Genomic DNA, 19,912 nt, shown 5'->3' with positions numbered 1-19,912 from the left:
CAACAGCAGCATGTGTCATCCCCCCAGCAGGCTGCAGGCTAAGAAGAAGTGCCTTCATTTCCTCTATATCAGCAGCCATACGGTCAACCTTAGAGGAGAGCTGGTCGTCTGCCTTCCTCCGCCGTTTTCCTGCGGGGACACCGTCCCCGTCCTGTGTGGCAGACCGCCTCTTTGCAGCACCCCGACAGGAATCCACCCTCACAGGCTGGAATGAAGGCAGGCAGGATAGTGGATCCATTTGGGCCAGCCTGGCCAGCCTTACTGACCTCGGCATAATGCTACAATTTATGCAGGCTTCGTCGGTGATGGCCTCCTGCAGGTGATCCACGCCAAGACAGGACACACACCGGTCATGGCCATCCTCAGGCTCCAGGGACGCCAAACAGCTGTCACAGGCATGCTCCATCCGGAACCAGGTGGAGAGGTAGCCAAGTAACAACAAACAACACAAAGTGTGACGCCGCCGGGACGGGAACGCCAACACTTTGAAACACAATACCAAGTTGGGAGAGGGGGCAGGTACGCAACCTTCACCAACAAGATTTATTAGTTTTACCAAAATACAACTAAGCTTGAAGAGGGAGTGAAACCCTACCTCAATCCAGTTGAATCCTTCAATAATACTGTGAACACTAAACAGAGAAACAAAAAACAGTTATTAGCATTCAAAGCAGCATCAACCTGCTAGTAACACGGCCCTCAGCAGCTGTGTGCAATGCTGGAAGGTGAGGGGCGGAAACGCCACCAACCCAGCAAAGCCACCAGAGCAGGTACAACATACAATGGGCAAAACGCTGGCGACAGCCTCTCGGAGGACGAGCCTCAGCCCGTTACTCCTGCCACGGAGGCACGAGGCTGCACAAAGCCAGCAGCACGCCAGTAATAATTGTACCGGCCGTTTAAACGGCCATGCTATACTTACGTACACCTCGACGCGCGGTCGCGAGAAGAATGAAGGAACCGATTGCCTGCTGACACCGGAAGATATAGCCTCCCGGGGTTCATGCAGGAGTCACAGGTGACATTGTTGTTATTCGTACTCGACATGCGCTAGCGCGGGCGGAGTTATCCAGTGCTTAAAGCACCGCCTCTGGCGGTCAGTAGGGACGAAATAGAACGGACTTGGGAGCAAATCAAATAAATATAAAAACATAATTCATAGTGGTAAGTAGGCTGTACGCTGACAAAGAAAAGTCTTTCCCTCCGATGAGAATCTGTATCTCTCATATAAAACATCGTCAGGGACAGAAAAAGGGTTTTGCCGGTCTCAGTACACTCTATAGTTCTCCTACGAGACCCTCTCACGATCCACTGAGCTTCTTTTTTTTTATATACGTGCACCAAGAGAGCTGATTGGTCAGTCGGCGGTGTGTTTCTCCACGTTGATCTCTTATCAGGAACATAACCTGCTCCGGAGCAGGTTAGCTCCACAGCGTAAGTTACCATGGCGATCTACCCCGGTAAGAAGTGAACCAGCGTCGTAGGACGGAAAGCCCAGAGTTAACGCTTAAGTTACCTCGCTAAGCACAAATCCTGCTTCGTAGTACAGGCCCCAGTACCAGTAACCTGTCAGCCTGCAGCCAGACATGCTAACATGGATGAACACACACACCACTCCCTGGAAATGAACACACTGGAATGTAAACGTATCACTTTTATCCAGGCATGTTTTAAAGTAGTTGGACTGGCTCTGATGGCTCAGCATCAACTGCAGGAGGAGTGTTTTAGAAACACTCAGGGGTTTACACATCTTTAGTCAAATAATATACGTAAATCCACACATCCATTTGTTAATGAGAAGAAAACCTGCCATCGTCATCCTCTTCAGGCACACAGCGCAGTTCCTCCCATGTTTCCCAGAGACAAACCTCCCAGTCAGCTGGCGGCGCTCTGATGGCGTCCTCCTGCATTTTGCATTTCGTCAACAGTTCCCTTGTATCTGCCCATGGGCCTTGAAAGCTGCAGATGAAGCCTCTCCTAAAAAAGAATGACCTTGATACCTCAGTCCTCAGGCCCTACAGGTCCAAATCCAATCTGCCCTTCCCAAGTCAATTTATTGAACAGTTTGACTTCCTCAAACAACAACAACTTCAACAATTTGGATTTCGATCGAACCACAGCAAAGAGACCACCTTAATGAGGGGTTGAAATGATATTGGTTTTCGTACAGATTGCAGCAAAATCTTCGTTCTAGTTGTACTGGACCGTAGTGCTGCGTTTGATATAGTAGACCACGACATACTGCTAGGCAGCCTGGGAAAATGGGTGGGGCTGTCTGGCACAGTCCTAAACTGGTTTAAATCATACTTGAGAATCTGGTTACTTCCTGGTGTATGAGATCTGCTACACATCGTCCCGTCGTCTCTCCTACATGTGAACAGTTTGGTAAGTGACAGTTTTTGATATTTCAAACATACAAGAACGTGACAATGTTCAGTCTTTACTGCAATAAATGTACTGAAGCTTCCACCTGAATGCATCAGTAAGAATAATCTAAGCTTATCATGTATTATAGTACAACACTGGGCTGTGTACTTTTACTGTGGATACTTTAAGTACAATGAGCTAATTACAAGCAGAACTTTCATATTTACTAACAAAGTATTTTTACTGTGAAATACAGTAAATAAAAACATACTACAGAATTACATGTCACCTAATAAACTGTAAAGAAAAACAAAGATTGTAAATGTTAAAAGAAGTCCGTAAACGAATAAATTCACCCAAGGAAGAGATCAGAGACAGAAGTAAAATCGACGTCAGACTTTAATCTTGGCCAAGAGGAGCAGTTACAATGCAACAACGTACTGTATGAAGATGCTACAGAGGAAGTGCTCAAATCAGTGTTGTGACTTGAGTCTTTTAAAGGTCCAGGAGATAATGTGTCACTGACAGTTAACCTTTGTGTAGAACCAGACATCCTGACTGCCAGGCCCCTGATAACATTTAAATTCAACGTATGTGATTCAAATTCAGTTTTTAATGCAATAACGGAAGTCGAGCAATTCTAATTCAACTATAAATTATGCAAACTCGTTTCTATGTCGTATACTTCGGCCCTTCGGTTGATGAATGACCAATGAAGATAATAGTTACATGGTAGTCCTCGATAAGGTCCTCGGCTCTCGTCCCCATGGTACTCGTAGTCCACCTCTCTTCATGTTGATTGGGTGACCTGGATCTGTTAGTTAAAAGACAAAGTAAAAAATGTCTTCCTGTCAACAACAGTGAAAAAGACAGTAACTACCCACATTCAGAGTTCTACCTCCCTGGGTCAAAATGTGTCAAACCTGTATGTTATTATTAATAACTTAAGGGTTCAGCACAATGTGCTCTGAATGTCCATTATCTCAAAGTTAAATTTGTTAGTGCATTGATATTTATTTAAAAAAGAAACAGCCAATTTTAAGATGTTCTAACATGACAGTTGCATTCACTACGAGTATATATATATATTTAATGTGCGTCTCACCTGGATGAGACTGGACAGGTGGGTCCTCGTCCTCTGGCCAACAGCTCATCCCTTCTCATTGAACCATGTTTACAGCTCTGGAGTGTGATGGTCAAAAAGTTAGAATGTATCTGAATAAAAAAGTCCCTCAAAAACATTCTAACCATTAAACAATATTGTGTACTATGTCTATTCTTTCTATGTGTGGCAGGGAGGTAGAGAGGAGTCGGGCACTAGGACCCAGGCCGAGGGCCAAAGTCTATAAAATGGGGCGGATAGCTCACCTGGGCCTTTCACTTTAATTGATTCACCTGAGTGAGAGCAGCTGAGGTGCCTGTGGTATGTTCCTTTTGTTTAGAATGTTTCAAAGCATGATTTTAATTATTACAATGTCTAATTAAATCCATCCATCCATTGTCTACCGCTTATCCTGTATTCAGGGTCGCGGGGGGGCTGGAGCCAATCCCAGCTATCATTGGGCGAAGGCAGGGTACACCCTGGACAGGACGCCAGTCTATCACAGGGCCAACATGTAGAGACAGACAACCATTCATACTCACATTCACACCTACGGGCAATTTTTAGAGTCACCAATGAACCTATCCCCATCCTGCATGTCTTTGGACTGTGGGAGGAAGCCGGAGAACCCGGAGAGAACCCACGCGTACACGGGGAGAACATGCAAACTCCACACAGAAGGAACCCGGGCCAACCCGGGAATCAAACCCGGGACCCTCTTGCTGTGAGGCGAGAGTGCTGCCCACTACACCACCGTGCAGCCCTGTCTAATTAAATGATACTGAAATTAATTATTAAAGGCATTTGTGTTTTAGATTCTGCATGTTCGGTGGGAATTCAAATTGTTTGAAGTGGTTGTTTATATCAGCAAATAAGCCAGGTAGGCTACATACAAAAACAATGTTTTTAACTAGGTTCTTAAGTCCTTTTATGAAATAATGACTTTATGTTCTATTCCAGCCACCTGAAGTTGCAAACCACTGTTTTTCCCATGTTTTCAGATTGTTAGTTTACTTCTTAGCTGGGGCCATTCATTATTTTCATTGTGGGGTTTTCGGCCATGTCGAGGAGGGCAGTGCAGATAGAGTAGCCATCTTGTGTGGGTGTTTTGTTGTAGTTGTAGTGGTTAAGGCCCATTAGCATGCTGGGAATGAGTAAATTGGGGTAGCTCTGGACTAGTTGATTTGGTGTGCAGTGGTGACAACGTCCCTTATTTAGGCAGCACTCTACACCAACCCCCCTTGGCGTGCAGTTTACCCCACCTTGGTTACTTTTTGTTTGCTTTATTTTTTTGATTTGTTTTAATTTATAAGTATACTCAGTTTATGTTAGTCTATGGTCTTGTTGTTTACAGAGGCTATGCAGACAAAATAAAATATATATTTTCCTATACTCCTAGACATCCCCATCCCCACCACAAAACAAAACCGGACCATAACCTTCAGAAATCTTAAATCCATCTCTCCCTCTGCTCTCTCAACCTCACTCATCCATTGTCTGTCTGCTTCACCCCGCCCACCATCTGATGACCCCACTGACCTGGTTAACTACTACAACTGCACACTCTCCTCCTGCTTGGATCAGCTTGCCCCCGCCAAAACAAAAACAGTTTCTTTCACTCACTCTGCCCCCTGGTTCACCCCCACACTCCGCCAAATGAAGACCCGGAAAAGACAACTTGAAAGACTCTGCAAGAAAACCGGATTAACAGTTCACCTTCTCGCCTACACCGACCACCTACAACAGTACAAAGAAGCACTCAACGCTGCCCGGACCACCCACTACTCCCACCTCATCCACTCTGGCTCCAACAACCCCAAGGCTCTGTTCTCCACCATCAACTCCCTTCTCAAACCTCACGACAACACCTCCTCATCATTCACTACTGAAAAGTGCCAATCATTCCTATCATTCTTCCAAACAAAAATCAGCACCATTTACAGTAACCTCAACACCTCCAGGATCCCTCCCATCTCCCCGCCTGCCTCCCTCCCTGCCTCCCCACCCACCACTATCCAGTACCTGACCCACTTCTCTCCAGTATCACCAGCACAACTCACAACCATCATGACCGGAATAAAAACCTCCACCTGCAACCTGGACCCCATACCCTCCAAACTCATCAAGGACTGCCTCCCTGTCATCTCCCCACTCATCATTGACTTCATTAACGCCTCCCTCTGCTCTGGTTCTGTCCCCCAAACCCTCAAACTGGCTGCCATCACTCCCATCATCAAAAAACCCGGTCTGGACCCTGACAACCCAAATAACTTCCGCCCCATCTCCAATCTCCCCTTCCTGTCAAAAATCCTGGAACGTGCTGTCGCCTCACAACTCACAACCCACCTCACCTGCAATAACCTGTTTGAATCATTCCAATCTGGTTTCTGCACAAAACACAGCACCGAGACAGCCCTCCTGAAAGTCACCAATGACCTCCTCCTCTCCTCAGACTCCGGACACCTCACCATCCTCATCCTCCTCGACCTCACAGCAGCCTTCGACACCATCAACCACTCCATCCTGCTCTCCCGTCTGGAATCCTCTCTCCACATCACTGGCACAGCACTCTCCTGGTTTCACTCCTACCTCACCAACCGACAACAGTTCATCAGCATCAACAACTGCACCTCCACCACCGCTCCCCTGTCACAAGGTGTCCCCCAGGGGTCGGTGCTTGGTCCCCTCCTCTTCATCCTCTACATCCTCCCCCTTGGCCAGATCATCCGTCAACATGGACTCCATTTTCACTGTTACGCCGACGATATCCAACTGTACATCTCCACCAAAGCCATCACCAACAACACCCACTCCACCCTCAGCAACTGTCTCACAGAAATTAAATCTTGGATGCAAACAAACTATCTTCAACTGAACAGTGACAAATCGGACATAATCATCATTGACCCCACATCCCGCACTAAAGCCAGCCACAACTTCTCCCTCACCTTTGATAACTGCACTTTGTCCCCCTCATCCCACACCCGCAACCTAGGAATCATCTTCGACAGTAAGCTAAGGTTTGACCTCCACATCAACCACATCACCAGGACCGCCTTCTTCCACCTCAAGAACATTGCCCGTCTCCGCCCCTCACTCACTTTCTCTGCTGCAGAAACCCTCATCCATGCATTCATCACATCCAGACTGGACTATTGCAACAGCATCCTCTATGGTTCACCATCCAAACTCCTCAATAAACTGCAATACATCCAGAACTCAGCCGCACGCCTGCTCACCCACACCCGCTCCAGAGATCACATCACCCCCGTCCTCCGTGACCTGCACTGGCTGCCCATCACTCACCGCATACAGTTCAAAATCCTCCTCCTCACACACAAAGCACTTAATAACCTGGCCCCCCCCTACCTCACAGACCTGCTCCATCACCACACCCCCTCCCGCGACCTCCGCTCATCCCAAGGAAACATCCTGTCACCACCCACACGGACCAAGCACCGAACCTGGGGGGACAGAGCCTTCTCCATCACTGCCCCCTCCCTCTGGAACTCACTCCCCAAACCCATCCGCACCTGCACTCACCTCCCAACATTCAAGACCATGTTAAAAACACACCTTTTTAAATCAGCTTTTAATACATAATTTCTGTGTGTGTTCTATATTGTTTTCTATGTTTTATACTGTCTTTGCTGCTTTTAATTGAATGTCTTGTGTTCTTAACTGCATTTATTGTATGTAAAGTGTCTTTGAGCTTTTGGAAAAGCGCTTATAAAATAAATTTATTATTATTATTATTATACTCAGTCTCTGGTTCCAGTTTATTCTGGGTTTTACACCGAAAAGTACCTGGTCACATATGTAGTATTTTTTTTGTCTCAAGTTAACATTGTTTTTGTTGTTGGTTTGGTTTTCTAAAGCTAACATTGGTTTTGTGGCATAATGTCGACCCAATTGAATGTACAAACAGTTGTGCTGAATGCCAGGAAAAAAACAAAAAATTCATGTCCATGTATACAAATGACTAGATTACAATTTCATGACTATTTCACCAATTGCTGTGAGACTTTGTTGGAAGTTCATGTCGAACAAAACGCCAAAGCAATAAACAAAACAATGTAATTTCCTGACCGGAGTTCGAGCTAATCCCGATAACAAAAGAAACAAACAAAAACACATGGACAAGGTCTAACTCCCTACGACAGGATGACAACGATAACAGGGATTCATCCCTACTGCTTCATGTTGGACATTAGTCTGAGCTATTTACAATGTGAATAAAATGTTAGCATTGAAGCTAAAGTTATCTATGAAGAAAAGCTCAAGGATTAACACAAGGACTAAATGCGTATTTGAGTCAGTTGAAATATTTTAACTGGAGCGGTAACTTTGTGTGTCGCTGTGTCCTGAAAGCCTTTGAGATTCTCCTGCTGTCGTCTGGACGCTGTACAACTCAAACGGGACTAAAACAATATTGGTCTCACCGTTAACTACCGTTTAGTTTTCAAGAAATTAGGTCCCATTGGACACAGGAAGGGGCGGGACTTTGCCTCTCTGTTCAGTGTTGCCGTAGTGACAGTGTGCGTCTCTGCCAGCAGGTGGAGACTCTGCTATGAATCAGTGTGAGGACCGAGAGGATGGAGTCCTTCCCTCTAAAACCACTCAGGATGGGGGACATGACAGCCAGACCAAAGCTCAGAGGTGAGACGAGGATCTCGAAGTGTCCAGGACTCAGATCACTCCACCATCATGATTCTCACTCAACAACATAAATACACATAATATTAACTAGATCACTTTATTGAGTTTAAAATTGAACCTTGTTATTATCTGACTGTCCTGAGGTGAAGAATCAGGTCTTGGTCCAGACCTTTGTCGTCCATGTAGGGGATGATCTGAATATAGTGTCGACTCTCCTGTTGAATCCATTTGTTTTCACTTTGCTGAGCAATCACTGAGACCAGAAGCTTTAATTGACCTCTGTACTTTTAATAGAAGAAGCAGTAAAATTTGATGAGTCATATTAGTCAATATTCAGATTAAATATTAACCTGACATACACCTGGACCAACACTGTAACCTGCTGACATTTCAGCTGATCAGCTTCAAATATTGGATGAAAGGAATGAAAGTTTAACTGGGAAATTCACATTCTCTGTTGGTCTGTTGAACCACAAAAACACAGCATTCATCAACATTAAGTCAAGTCTGCAGAATGAATAATTTGATGGTCTGAACTGCCAAACACCTCCCACAATGCAACTTTCACCTCACATTACTTAGTTTTACAGCAGAATCATTTGTGTTTATAAATACCGCTCATGACATTGCAGATGGGAAGGGGGGGGGGACTTGTGTATCACGATAATATATTATTGTGATAAGGTTTTTTGATAATTTCGTGTTGTGGCTTATATTGTGATGAATGAAGCTTAACTAGTGAGAATCTTGGAAAAAGTATTTCCTTATATTGTATTTATTGTATCAGGATGCAGCAGCAGAGACCAGACTCACTTGGACCTGGACCTGGACCCAGCTGTGTATCATTAAAGAGTGACCACTCTATGGATCACCCTTTTCTTTTTAAAGCTGAACAAGCTGCTGATGGAAGGTAAGAAATGAAACTGAACTCTCCTTACAGGATGAATCAGGTCTAGACTAGCCCCTTAAAAAATAACTCTGGGTCACCAGCCCTGAATCCTGCAACCTATTAGGTCTTCTGAGCCACGATGATATGAGAGAGAGACAGTTTTTTCAGGTCTTGGTCCAGATCATCGTAGTCCATGTAGGGGATGATCTGAATCTATGTTGACTCTCCTGTTGACTCCATTTGTTTTCACTTTGGTGAACACTCACTGAGACCAGAAGCCTTTAATTGCCTTCAGTACTTTTAGTTGTCTGAGAAGAAGAAGCAGAGGAGTTTGATGAGTCAAATAAATATTCAGATTAAATATTAACCTGACACACACCTGGACCAACACTGTAACCTGCTGACACCTCAGCTGATCATCTTAAAATATTGATATGATAGGAATGAAAGTTTAGCTGGGAAATTCAGATCTTTTCTCTGTTGGTCTGTTGGACCATTAAAACTTAAAAAGACAATGAGGCAAAAACCTCTTGAAAGAAAAGACTCATAGTGGGCGGGAAAAGTAAAGAGTTAATGACATCGAAGAGTAGAGGCCAGGCTAAGCTAAGCTAAGAACAGAAAGACTCCAAACTAACAGACACCAAACTCGAGCACCGTCTTCCTCTCACTCAAGGGAGGTTGTAGAGCATTAAGTAAGACACTTTATATCCACCAGACTCTTTATTTTAGGGTTTAACGTAACTGATAATGCCGAGGATGTGTCTATTATCAGGAGATAATGGACTACGTGAAGGACAGAACCATCAGACGCCCAGTGGAGATTTTGCAACCAAAATGTAAAGTTGTTTCACGAGTCATAACTCCGTTTCCACATTGTTACCCCATAAGGTTCTAATGCAATGGAAACATTGTCCACTGCTCCCATTAATAGGAGGGACCTTAGATACGACTTGGAAACGGATATTTCTAACCCTTAGGCGCAACTACGAACCACAAAGCTAACATTATGCTACCAAAACGCTGAGTGCAGCACTAAGACGGGTGTTCACAGGTCCACAACGTGGTTTAATGTGACCCAGATACATTTATAGTATTGATTCTGACACTAGCATCAACTCTTAGAGCAAGACTCATCAATATAAAGATAAACAGAGCAAACTGATTCATGAAGCTCAACTTGTTAGAATCTGAAATTGTATTTAATGTATCAGGATGCAGCAGCAGAGACCAGACTCCCCTGGATCTGGACCTGGACCTAGCTGTGTGTCCATGAAGAGTGACTTTTCTATGCCTCGCAGTATGACATTTCACTAGCAAGGACCACACCGTCAACAAGATGCGTTTAAGGATTTATTATTATTGACAAAGAGAATGAAGTGAGCGTTTGAGTGCGTTGTGGGGATTCTTGTAGAGAATCCGCCACCGCTCCCGGACGGACCCCCAAAAACCTCCAATTACTCAAGAAGAGATTGAACGGATTTGAGATCTTTGTGATCTGAACGGATGTAGCGGTCGTACGTTTGGGAGGACCGGCGGCTCACGGGATGTATGAAGTGTTCTGGGATGCCACTACGGGAGGCCGAAGTGGCCGCTCCGATTCTGAAGGAGTGCCCGGAGTGGTTGTCTGGCCAAATACCAGACAATGAGAGCACTAGGTGAAAGTGATGGTGGGACTAGAATCGTGTAACCACTTGGGACTAGAATCGTGTAGCCACTTGGCCGGACTCGGAAATGAAGAAGGGATCTGTCATGTTGTGCACTGAGGTTTGCGGAATTGCGAAAGTTTGCGAGGTTTTCGAAGGGATTCAGTGGTGATTGGACCTTGAAGAAGAAGACGGGCGTGGGCGGACCAAATTGATTGGTTTTGCTTAGCTGTAAGTGGAGCACCATGATGTCGTCTGAAAAGCGAGATGAGTCGAAAATGCCAGCATGACGGCTTGAGTCGAAGCGAATGGTTGAGGAGGTGAATGCGGAGCATCTGAGGAAACCAACGAGGCGAGCAAGAACATGGCTTCCGAGGTTGGGCGACTTGAGGAGTGCCGTACCTGGAACGGATCGTGCAGAGGCAGGTGGGCTGTCGACAGTAAGTCGACAGTAAGAGGAAGACGACAAGGGTTTGTGGTTGGCTCTTGGCGTGGGAGTCCTTTAATGAGGGAAGTTATCTGGGGATGGCTGGTGGCCAGGCCCGAACTGCCGGTTATTAGCTTGGAGAAGAAGCTGGTACCGCTAAGGTACGCTGTGATGGTGTGTGTTTGGATTGCCCTGATGGAATGGGCGTAAGTGATGAAAGAGTCAAGGTGATAAGATCGAATGACGGAAAGGTTGTGTTGTATTGGTCGTGGAAGAGGTGGAAGCTTTTCCGAGTTGTCAAGTAGGACGAGGGGGTTGAGGGTGATATGGAGGAATGGCTTTGGAAAGGTATCGGCGTGAGGTGCCAAGCTTCGGAACTTCTGCAATGGGAAGCAGGAAAGAGAGTCAGCGATAGTGTTTGTTTGACCGTGAGCTGCGCGGAGAACATATTGATGTGTAACGGAGTGCCGGATGGGGCTCTGTATGAAATGCATGATGGATGGGGAGTTGGAGCGTCCTTGTTAATTATGTCGACGACTGCAAGGTTATCTGAGTATATGTGGATGGACTTGCGGGACCATTTTTGTCCCCGCAAGATGACGGTGACTAATATAGGGTAGAACCATCTTCCGTTGTAGAAGCCCCCAAAAAGGACTGAAGGAGAAGCGTCAATGTACAGATGGATGTCATGTGGGTGAGTCCATTTGTCGTCGTAGAAGAAAGTGATTCCGTTCCGATTAGTAAGAAGGTTGAGCCACAGACAGAGTTTGGCGAATAGGGGCCCTCTGTTTTCTCTGCGGATGATGTAACTCAGAGGTCGGAGAAGACTGAAGTCGGAGTGGCCAGGCCAGAGGCGGGTGGTGATGACGGGGGGGGGGGGGGGGGGCGAATGATGGAAGACGTATGGAATCCCGGTTGTTGGACAGGATCCAACAGAGGGCTTTAGACAAGTGGTCGAAGAGTTTGGGGGTACTTGCAGCCGAAGGTGAGCCTGACGGCAAAGTAATATGCACCACGTCAGCGGACACCGAAGAACGCCAGAAGTCGGGGTAGATAGGGGGACTTTGAAGGCGCTGGTGATGTTTTTTTGAGAGCCGCGACCCTTTACCAGTGGGTTTAATAAGGGCGATGGCAAGGTTGATAGTGGCGTAGTGGAGAGAAAATTCTTCGCTCGGGATCAAGCTATTGGTGCTGGGAATAGTACTGCCATGGGGTGCTAAAAGATCGATAATGGTGCGTTTCTTGCCGGAGTATTTCCTGGTTGTGATACTGATGCGATACCGATGCTGATGCGGAGTTAGGAAATGGAGGATGGAAGACATGGAACCTTCCTTAACTTCTTTAGGGAGAAGAGGCTGGGTGAGATGGGGCACCGCGAAGGGAGCATGTGAGGGCTGCACGGGCGGCGAAGAAGCGGCTGTAAATCTCGTTCTCGAGAGCGCCCCAGTAGGTGGCCTCGTTGAACTGTGAGAGGCGGGCTGCAACTTCGGAGGCGAAGTGTGTGTGGTATTGATATAAACCATGCTGCCGAAGCGGAGGGCCAGATTAAGAATGGTGGACAAGTAATCGTCCAGTTCATTGCGTTGCATGGGGAGTTTGGAACAGAGAGCGTCTCTGTAAAGGGAGAAGGCGCAAGCGAACTCTGTAGGAGTAAGCTCTCTGGAACGTGTGGGTGCTCTCACTTTAGAGTGGGGGCACCCTCGTATCCTTCAATAAATCTGTCTGCGAGTGGTTGATGGAGGGAAGGCGAGATAGGGAGTGCGACGTCAATGTAGTTAGTGCATCTTGGTGCCAGGAGCCCGGGCTGAAGCGCGCTACGGTGGTTATTGGAAAGCGGCGAGGGGCGCTGGTGGCCTAGTGCCAGGAGCCCCGACTGAAGCGAGTTGCTGTGGTTGCTGGAAGACATGGCGGGGGGGGGGGGGGGGGGTGTCCCGGTGCCAGGGGACCGGCTGAAAGGAGTTGCTGTGGTTGTTGGAAAAACGGCGGGGGGTGCTGGCATCCTGGTGCCAGGAGCCCCGGGTGAAACGAGTTGCTGTGGTTGTTGGAGAAACGGCGGGGGGCGCTGGCATCCCGGTGCCAGGAGCCCGGGTGAACGGGCTGCTGTTGTTGTTGGAAGGCGGCGGGGTGGGGGGGGGCGCTGGCGTCTCAGTGCCAGGAGCCCCGGCTGAAATGAGTTGCTATGGTTGTTGGAAAAACGGTGGGGGGGCGCTGGCATCCTGGTGCCAGGAGCCCCGGCTGAAACGAGTTGCTGTGGTTGTTGGAAAAACGGCGGGGGGGGGGCACTGGCATCCCGGTGCCAGGAGCCCCGGCTAAAACGGGCTGCTGTGGTTGTTGGAAAAGCGGCGAGGGGGGCACTGGCAAAGGTTAGCTGCGGTGACGGCTGGAACTGGATGGCGGTGGGCGCTGTGGCGTTTGCCCTTGGGGTTGTAGGTTGCTTTTGCTGATGATGACAATCCTGATGGAAGTTTGAGGGTCCTGGAATCCGTCTGGGCGCTCCCTCTGGATTGTAGAGATGACGAGAAGTGGTGGCGGAAACTCCGGAGTTGTTTGATCTGGCAGAGGATCTCTGTCTCTGCTTTTGCTACTGCTCTTGTTTTCTTAGGGCTGTGTTTGATGGTACTATTAGCCCCCGGTTCTTTTGTTGGAAGCCCAAGGATAAACCGAAGAAATCCTCAGTTCATGAATATAGAATTTGTTCAGGCCGCGGTAATGTATGGTGGGCCTGGGCTCGGAATGGCAGGGCTCCCGCAAGATCTCGGTTGGAACGAACCTCGTTTCCTGCTGCTGGATACATTTTATCTTCTTGGGCTGGGACTTTCACACAACCGAGTCTTACTGGTCAGTTGTCTCTGACGTGGACTTACGGAAATGTAATATGAATCGTGTTTGAGTGTTGTCCTTCAGGCGTTGAGGTTTTTATTTATTTTTTATTTTTTATTTTTTGCGCGCGCACGCTGTGTTCGCTTTTGATGCGTTTCTGTGAGCCTAAAACAGCTTGTTTCGTTCGATTCACGAGACTCGCAGCTTTCAAATGATGTATAATATGACGCAGACACATTCGAAATAATATACGATTAAATGGAATGAATGCGAAACTAGTGCAAAACGGCTGGTGGGCGGGCCGGTGCCACGCGACAGTTTGAAAAGTCACACTGTACTAATGAGCACGACCAGTGATTTATATGGGTTCGGTGAAAAAGTACGAGTCTAAAGTGAACACAGTGAAAGCGAATTGTACCAGTACTGTCCCTTTAACAAGAGCGTCGGCCTGTACGTGTGTGCGTGATGACGTCACCCGGAAGCGACCTGGTGTTGACGGAACGAGCGGCCACGAGTGTGGAGTTTGCTTTATTGTCGATCTATGGAACGTCTTTTGGCGTCTTTCCGGTTGGAGATTCTTTGAAGATGGAGACCAACACCGGCGAGTTGTTCGCCGGTGTTGTCGGGACGATGGCGAAGGCTGGAGTGATGTTCGGAGGCGACGGGGTCGGCGAACTCCGGCGACGTTCTGTCTGTGAGTTTCCTCGTCCTCTCTTAGCTGCTGAAGGAGGTGGGCTGGGGGACACGGAGGATTCGTCTGGCGAGCTATGGTAGTCTTGACTGTTGAGAAGGGATGAACTAGGCGGAACACTGACCGTGGATGAGACAGAGTTGGTTTTCTTCGAAGTCGCTTGCGTCTTGGACGTCGTTTGTGCCACTGAAGTCGGGGTCTCGGAAACGGAGGTGGCGTCGGCTTCTGGTGGATTATGGTCCCGATCTCGATGGAAAGGATCGTCGGCGGACGGGGATGGAGAGACGAAATCCGTGGTGAGGTGAGTTAAGCTGCGAGGTGAGCCAAAGCTGATGTTTGCTCATGCGAAAGTTTGGTTGTGCTCGAGGCGAAGTCGCGTGCTCTCGTCTCTGGCCGAACACGAGAGCGAGCGCAGAATACGAGAGCGAAGCGGAGGAGAGGGTCAGGTGGCTATTTATAGAGATGCGGAAGTTGGCGCTGTTGAGGTGTGGACCTGCTCCTGAAACTCTGCCAATTAGGCTTCAATTAAAGCTGACCAAGCTGATGATGGAAAGTAAGAACTGAACCTGAACCCTCCTTGGAGGATGAATCAGGTCTAGACCAGCCAGAGAAAAGTTAAGAGTCAGTGAGAAGCTAAATTGGCTAACGTGACAGCTACTGCAAACTAAGCTATGCTATGCTATGCTAAGCTGGGTTTACATCGGAGCTGCTAGAAAACCCAGCATCAGACACCAAGGTGCTCTGACCAAACTGGGTACTTGATGCATTTAGAGTGAGACCGCTTTGGTCCAAACAGGTAAAGAAATCCAGAGGAATCAGGAACAGGCAACAGATCAAAGTCCTGGAACAGGTACAAAGGGAGAAATGGATACATATCAGGTACTGGATCATGCCAGGATTCAGGTTTTCATGGGAAGCAAAGGCATTGGCAACATTGGAACTTTTATCTTTTATGACTTTAATCCCTCAAGAGGCCGTTCAAGGCAAGCAAGCAGCAACCAGAGAGACATTCTACACCACCAGACCTGAATGAGTTTTACTGCAGGTTTGAGAAGCCAACATTCACACAACCAGTGTATCTGGTATTAAGCATTGTTGTTGGTGGATTCAGGTCCAGATTTTGACATTTAAGTGCAAAGTATTTAAATATAAAATATGCATATACAAATATGCCCTCTACTGGTTGAAACTAGATGGAAACTCCAGTTCTGTAACGGCTGAAGTGCCTTAAACTGTCATTCTCTCTGGTTGTATAGAACTATGAGAAAATGGTCCTACTTCTCTCTGCTGGCCACCAGGGGGCGACTCCTCTCTGGTTGTATAGAAGTCTATGAGAAGTAGGACGGTTGTATAGAAGTCTATGAGAAAATGGTCTTACTTCTCTCTGCTGGCCACCAGGGGGCGACTCCTCTCTGGTTGTATAGAAGTCTATGAGAAAATGATCCTACTTCTCTCTGGATGTATTATCTCAGTAAACATTTTAAAGATGAGTTTATGATCTCAATCTGTAGTTTCAAGTCTTCTTCAATCCAGCATGATGTTCATTTAGTACATTATGGTCCATTTAGAATCCAACAGACCAGAAACAGGGGAGGCTTTAGGGGGCGAGGCTTACCTGCTGATTGACAGGTCCATTTAGAGTCCAACAGACCAGAAAGCAGGGGATGCTTTAGGGGGCGAGGCTTACCTGCTGATTGACAGGTCCATTTAGAGTCCAACAGACCAGAAACAGGGGATGCTTTAGGGGGCGGGGCTTACCTGCTGATTGACAGGTCGCTACCACACTACCAATGCAGTTATCTACTTAGATGACTTTAACACTTAGCTGTAAAGTTGACCTGGAATTATGAAGCTAACTTTGTTAACAGCTTCACACCAGAATCCAGATGGATCCAGATCCAGTTAGATTGCTGCTCTGGGTCCTGCTCTGCCACGTTCATCAGCCGTAGTCCACAAACCAACAGGCGATGTCACCATGACGACGTCCACTTCTGATCTCCAGTCTGTGGTTTAGTGATTCTTTAAACTTGGTTTTCTCCACAGAGTTCAGCAGATCTCAGAGGTTCCGTTGACCCGGCAGCATCAAACACACCTGGACTCCATATTTATGGTGAGTACATGTACAAGCTCACCTTTCACTATTAACCACATCAACTACAGACTCAATGCTGAACAGGTTCTAGTGGTCTCCATGCTGCTCAGACCCACACATGAATCCCATGTTGGGTTCTTTAGAGTTCATGTTCAGTTTATCCTTGTGTTCCAGCTGCTGGAGGAGAACATTGGCACTTTTGTGAAGAACGAGCTGAAGAAGATCCAGAAGGTCCTGAATCCAGATTACCCGGAAAGCTTGGAGAGTGAGGACGAGGAGTTGTTGGACGGTGAGGATGAAGGGGAGAAAAGGAGCAGCAGAGAGACGTTTCAGAAGATCACAGTGCACTTCCTGAGGAAAATGAAGCAGGAGGAGCTGGCTGACCGTCTGCAGATCAGTAAGAGGATTTTAACATGGTGGAAAAGAAGAGAAGGATTCAACATGAAGAACTTCATATTTCTCCTAATAGGCTGCACACAACTTCAATGTTTAGGTTCTCTGGTTGTCTACAGACCCGATTACCATTTACTCACTGAGCTTTGCAGCTGCATTTCAAAGGGTTATATCCTTCCAGTTCTGTTTGTCTTGTAAATGTCTTTTATTTTACTTCTGTTGGCTTCATCAGGTGCACCTGATTGATTTTGTCACCAATAGTTATGATTTAATCACGGAAGAAGCTCATGAAGACACTACTACTGAGGACTATAGGAATACATGGCTCTAACACATGGCTTGTTCATAGACTGTAAAAGGGTCTGTAGGATCCACTAACTGGGTTCCTTTGTTGTTTATCCAGGAACCGCTGGTGCCGTGTACCAACGTAAACTCAAGTCTTACCTCAAGAAGAAGTTCCAGTGTTTGTTTGAGGGCATCACTAGAGCAGGAAACCCAACCCTCCTGAATCAGGTCTACACAGAGCTCCACGTCACAGAGGGAGGGACTGCAGAGGTCAATGACCAACATGAGGTCAGACAGATTGAAAAGGCATCCAGGAAACCAGACAGACCAGAAACAACCATCAGACAAGAAGACATCTTTAAAGGCTCACCTGGAAGGGATGAACCAATCAGAACAGTGATGACGAAGGGAGTGGCTGGCATCGGGAAAACAGTGTTAACACAGAAGTTCACTCTGGACTGGGCTGAAGACAAAGCCAACCAGGACATACAGTTCACGTTTCCATTCACTTTCAGAGAGCTGAACCTGCTGAAAGAGAAGAAGTTCAGCTTGGTGGAACTCATTCATCACTTCTTCACCGAAACCAAAGAAGCAGGAATCTGCAGGTTTGAAGAGTTCCAGGTTGTGTTCATCTTTGACGGTCTGGATGAGTGTTGACTTCCTCTGGACTTCCAAAACAACGAGATCCTGACTGATGTTACAGAGTCCACCTCGGTGGATGTGCTGCTGACAAACCTCATCAGGGGGAAACTGCTTCCCTCTGCTCGTCTCTGGATAACCACAAGACCTGCAGCAGCCAATCAGATCCCTCCTGGGTGTGTTGACATGGTGACAGAGGTCAGAGGGTTCACTGACCCACAGAAGGAGGACTACTTCAGGAAGAGGTTCAGAGAGGAGCAGGCTAACAGGATCATCGCCCACATCAAGACCTCACGAAGCCTTCACATCATGTGCCACATCCCGGTCTTCTGCTGGATCACTGCTTCAGTTCTGGAAGACGTGTTGAAGACCAGGGAGGGAGGGGAGCTGCCCACGACCCTGACCGACATGTACATCCACTTCCTGGTGGTTCAGTCCAAACTGAAGAATGTCAAGTATGATGGAGGAGCTGAGACAGATCCACACTGGAGTCCACAGAGCAGGAAGATGATTATGTCTCTAGGAAAACTGGCTTTTGAGCAGCTGCAGAAAGGAAACCTGATCTTCTATGAACCAGACCTGAAAGAGTGTGGCATCGATATCAAAGCAGCCTCTGTGTACTCAGGAGTGTTCACACAGGTCTTCGGAGAGGAGAGAGGACTGTACCAGGACCAGGTGTTCTGCTTCGTCCATCTGAGTGTTCAGGAGTTTCTGGCTGCTCTTCATGTCCATCTGACCTTCGTCAACTCTGGTGTCAATCTGATGGCAGAAGAACAAACAACCTCCTGGTGGTCTAAAGTCTTCAGACACAAACCTAAACTAACACATCTGCACCAGAGAGCTGTGGACAAGGCCTTACAGAGTCCAAACGGACACCTGGACCTGTTCCTCCGCTTCCTTCTGGGTCTGTCACTAGAGACCAATCAGAAACACCTACGAGGTCTGCTGACACAGACAGGAAGTAGCTCACGGACCAATCAGAAAGCAGTCCAGTACATCAAGGAGAAGGTCGATGAGGATCTGTCTCCAGAGAGAAGCATCAATCTGTTCCACTGTCTGAATGAACTGAATGATCGTTCTCTGGTGGAGCAGATCCAACAGTATCTGACTTCAGGACGTCTCTCCTCCGATGAACTGTCTCCTGGTCAGTGGTCAGCTCTGGTCTTCATCTTACTGTCATCAGAAAAACATCTAGACCTGTTTGACTTGAAGAAATACTCTGCTTCAGAAGAGGCTCTTCTGAGGCTGCTGCCGGTGGTCCAAGCCTCCAGCAAAGCGCTGTAAATATTTTATTTATTTGTTTATTTCGGGCATGTCAGTTAAATCATCATCACACATCATTTTCACATAGTAACAAAAAATACACATGGCCGAAAGGGAAAGCGGGAGAAGCCAAGGCTTATCTAGTCCCGCCCCCATTACACACAGGATAGAATCAGAATCAGAATCTTTTCTTTTCATTGCATTTTTCATTTGACATAACTTTTCCTTTTCCTAGTGACATTTGACATAATATGTTACAGCAGTAGGTGGTACAGAGAGCTGAAGTCCAGTGCATACAGATTACGTGTGTGTCTGCACACATGTCCATATTGTTCATCACAATAGAGCAACAGTCTCAACATGTAGACAAGGTCCGAGGGAAAAGAGAAGTAAAAATTAAAAATAGAAAAGTAAAAATAAAGATAAAAAATAAAGTCCAGTGTAGGTACTAGTTTTGGAGATGGTGAGAGATGGTGAGGGAGCCCCCCCCTTTTTTTTATTTTTTTTTTTATGAATCCTCACTATCCCCAAATATAGTTCTTCATTCAGAAAACAACAAATCATCTTGGAATTAAAAGGTTCTATCTGTATTCTGAACGATTTGGTTGGTTTTCCCAACTGCAAAAGTTATATGTGGAACAA

The 19,912-nt window shown here is 46.9% G+C and overlaps 2 protein-coding genes across 3 annotated transcripts in view; both read left to right on the top strand.

Annotated features, from left to right (window-relative positions):
- The window catches only part of LOC311016342 (uncharacterized protein), a 404,261-nt gene that overhangs the window by 331,460 nt on the left and 52,889 nt on the right, over nt 1–19,912 (top strand). The window lies entirely within an intron of this gene.
- Nucleotides 2,319–10,331, top strand: LOC311015830 (uncharacterized protein; the record flags this gene model as incomplete). The annotated part of the gene is made up of 6 exons (XM_084013271.1): nt 2,319–2,385; nt 3,663–3,790; nt 4,285–4,349; nt 8,023–8,128; nt 8,916–9,038; nt 10,229–10,331. Exons 3-6 carry the CDS (start codon nt 4,292–4,294, stop codon nt 10,329–10,331), a joined length of 390 nt encoding a protein of 129 aa, XP_083869397.1. The 5' UTR covers nt 2,319–2,385; nt 3,663–3,790; nt 4,285–4,291.

This window comes from Eutrigla gurnardus (genome assembly GCF_963514095.1).
Source record: "Eutrigla gurnardus genome assembly, chromosome: 7".
Lineage (NCBI taxonomy): Eukaryota > Metazoa > Chordata > Actinopteri > Perciformes > Triglidae > Eutrigla > Eutrigla gurnardus.
The sequence above is the reverse complement of the archived record's forward strand: the minus strand, read 5'-3'. Positions and strand labels throughout refer to the sequence as shown.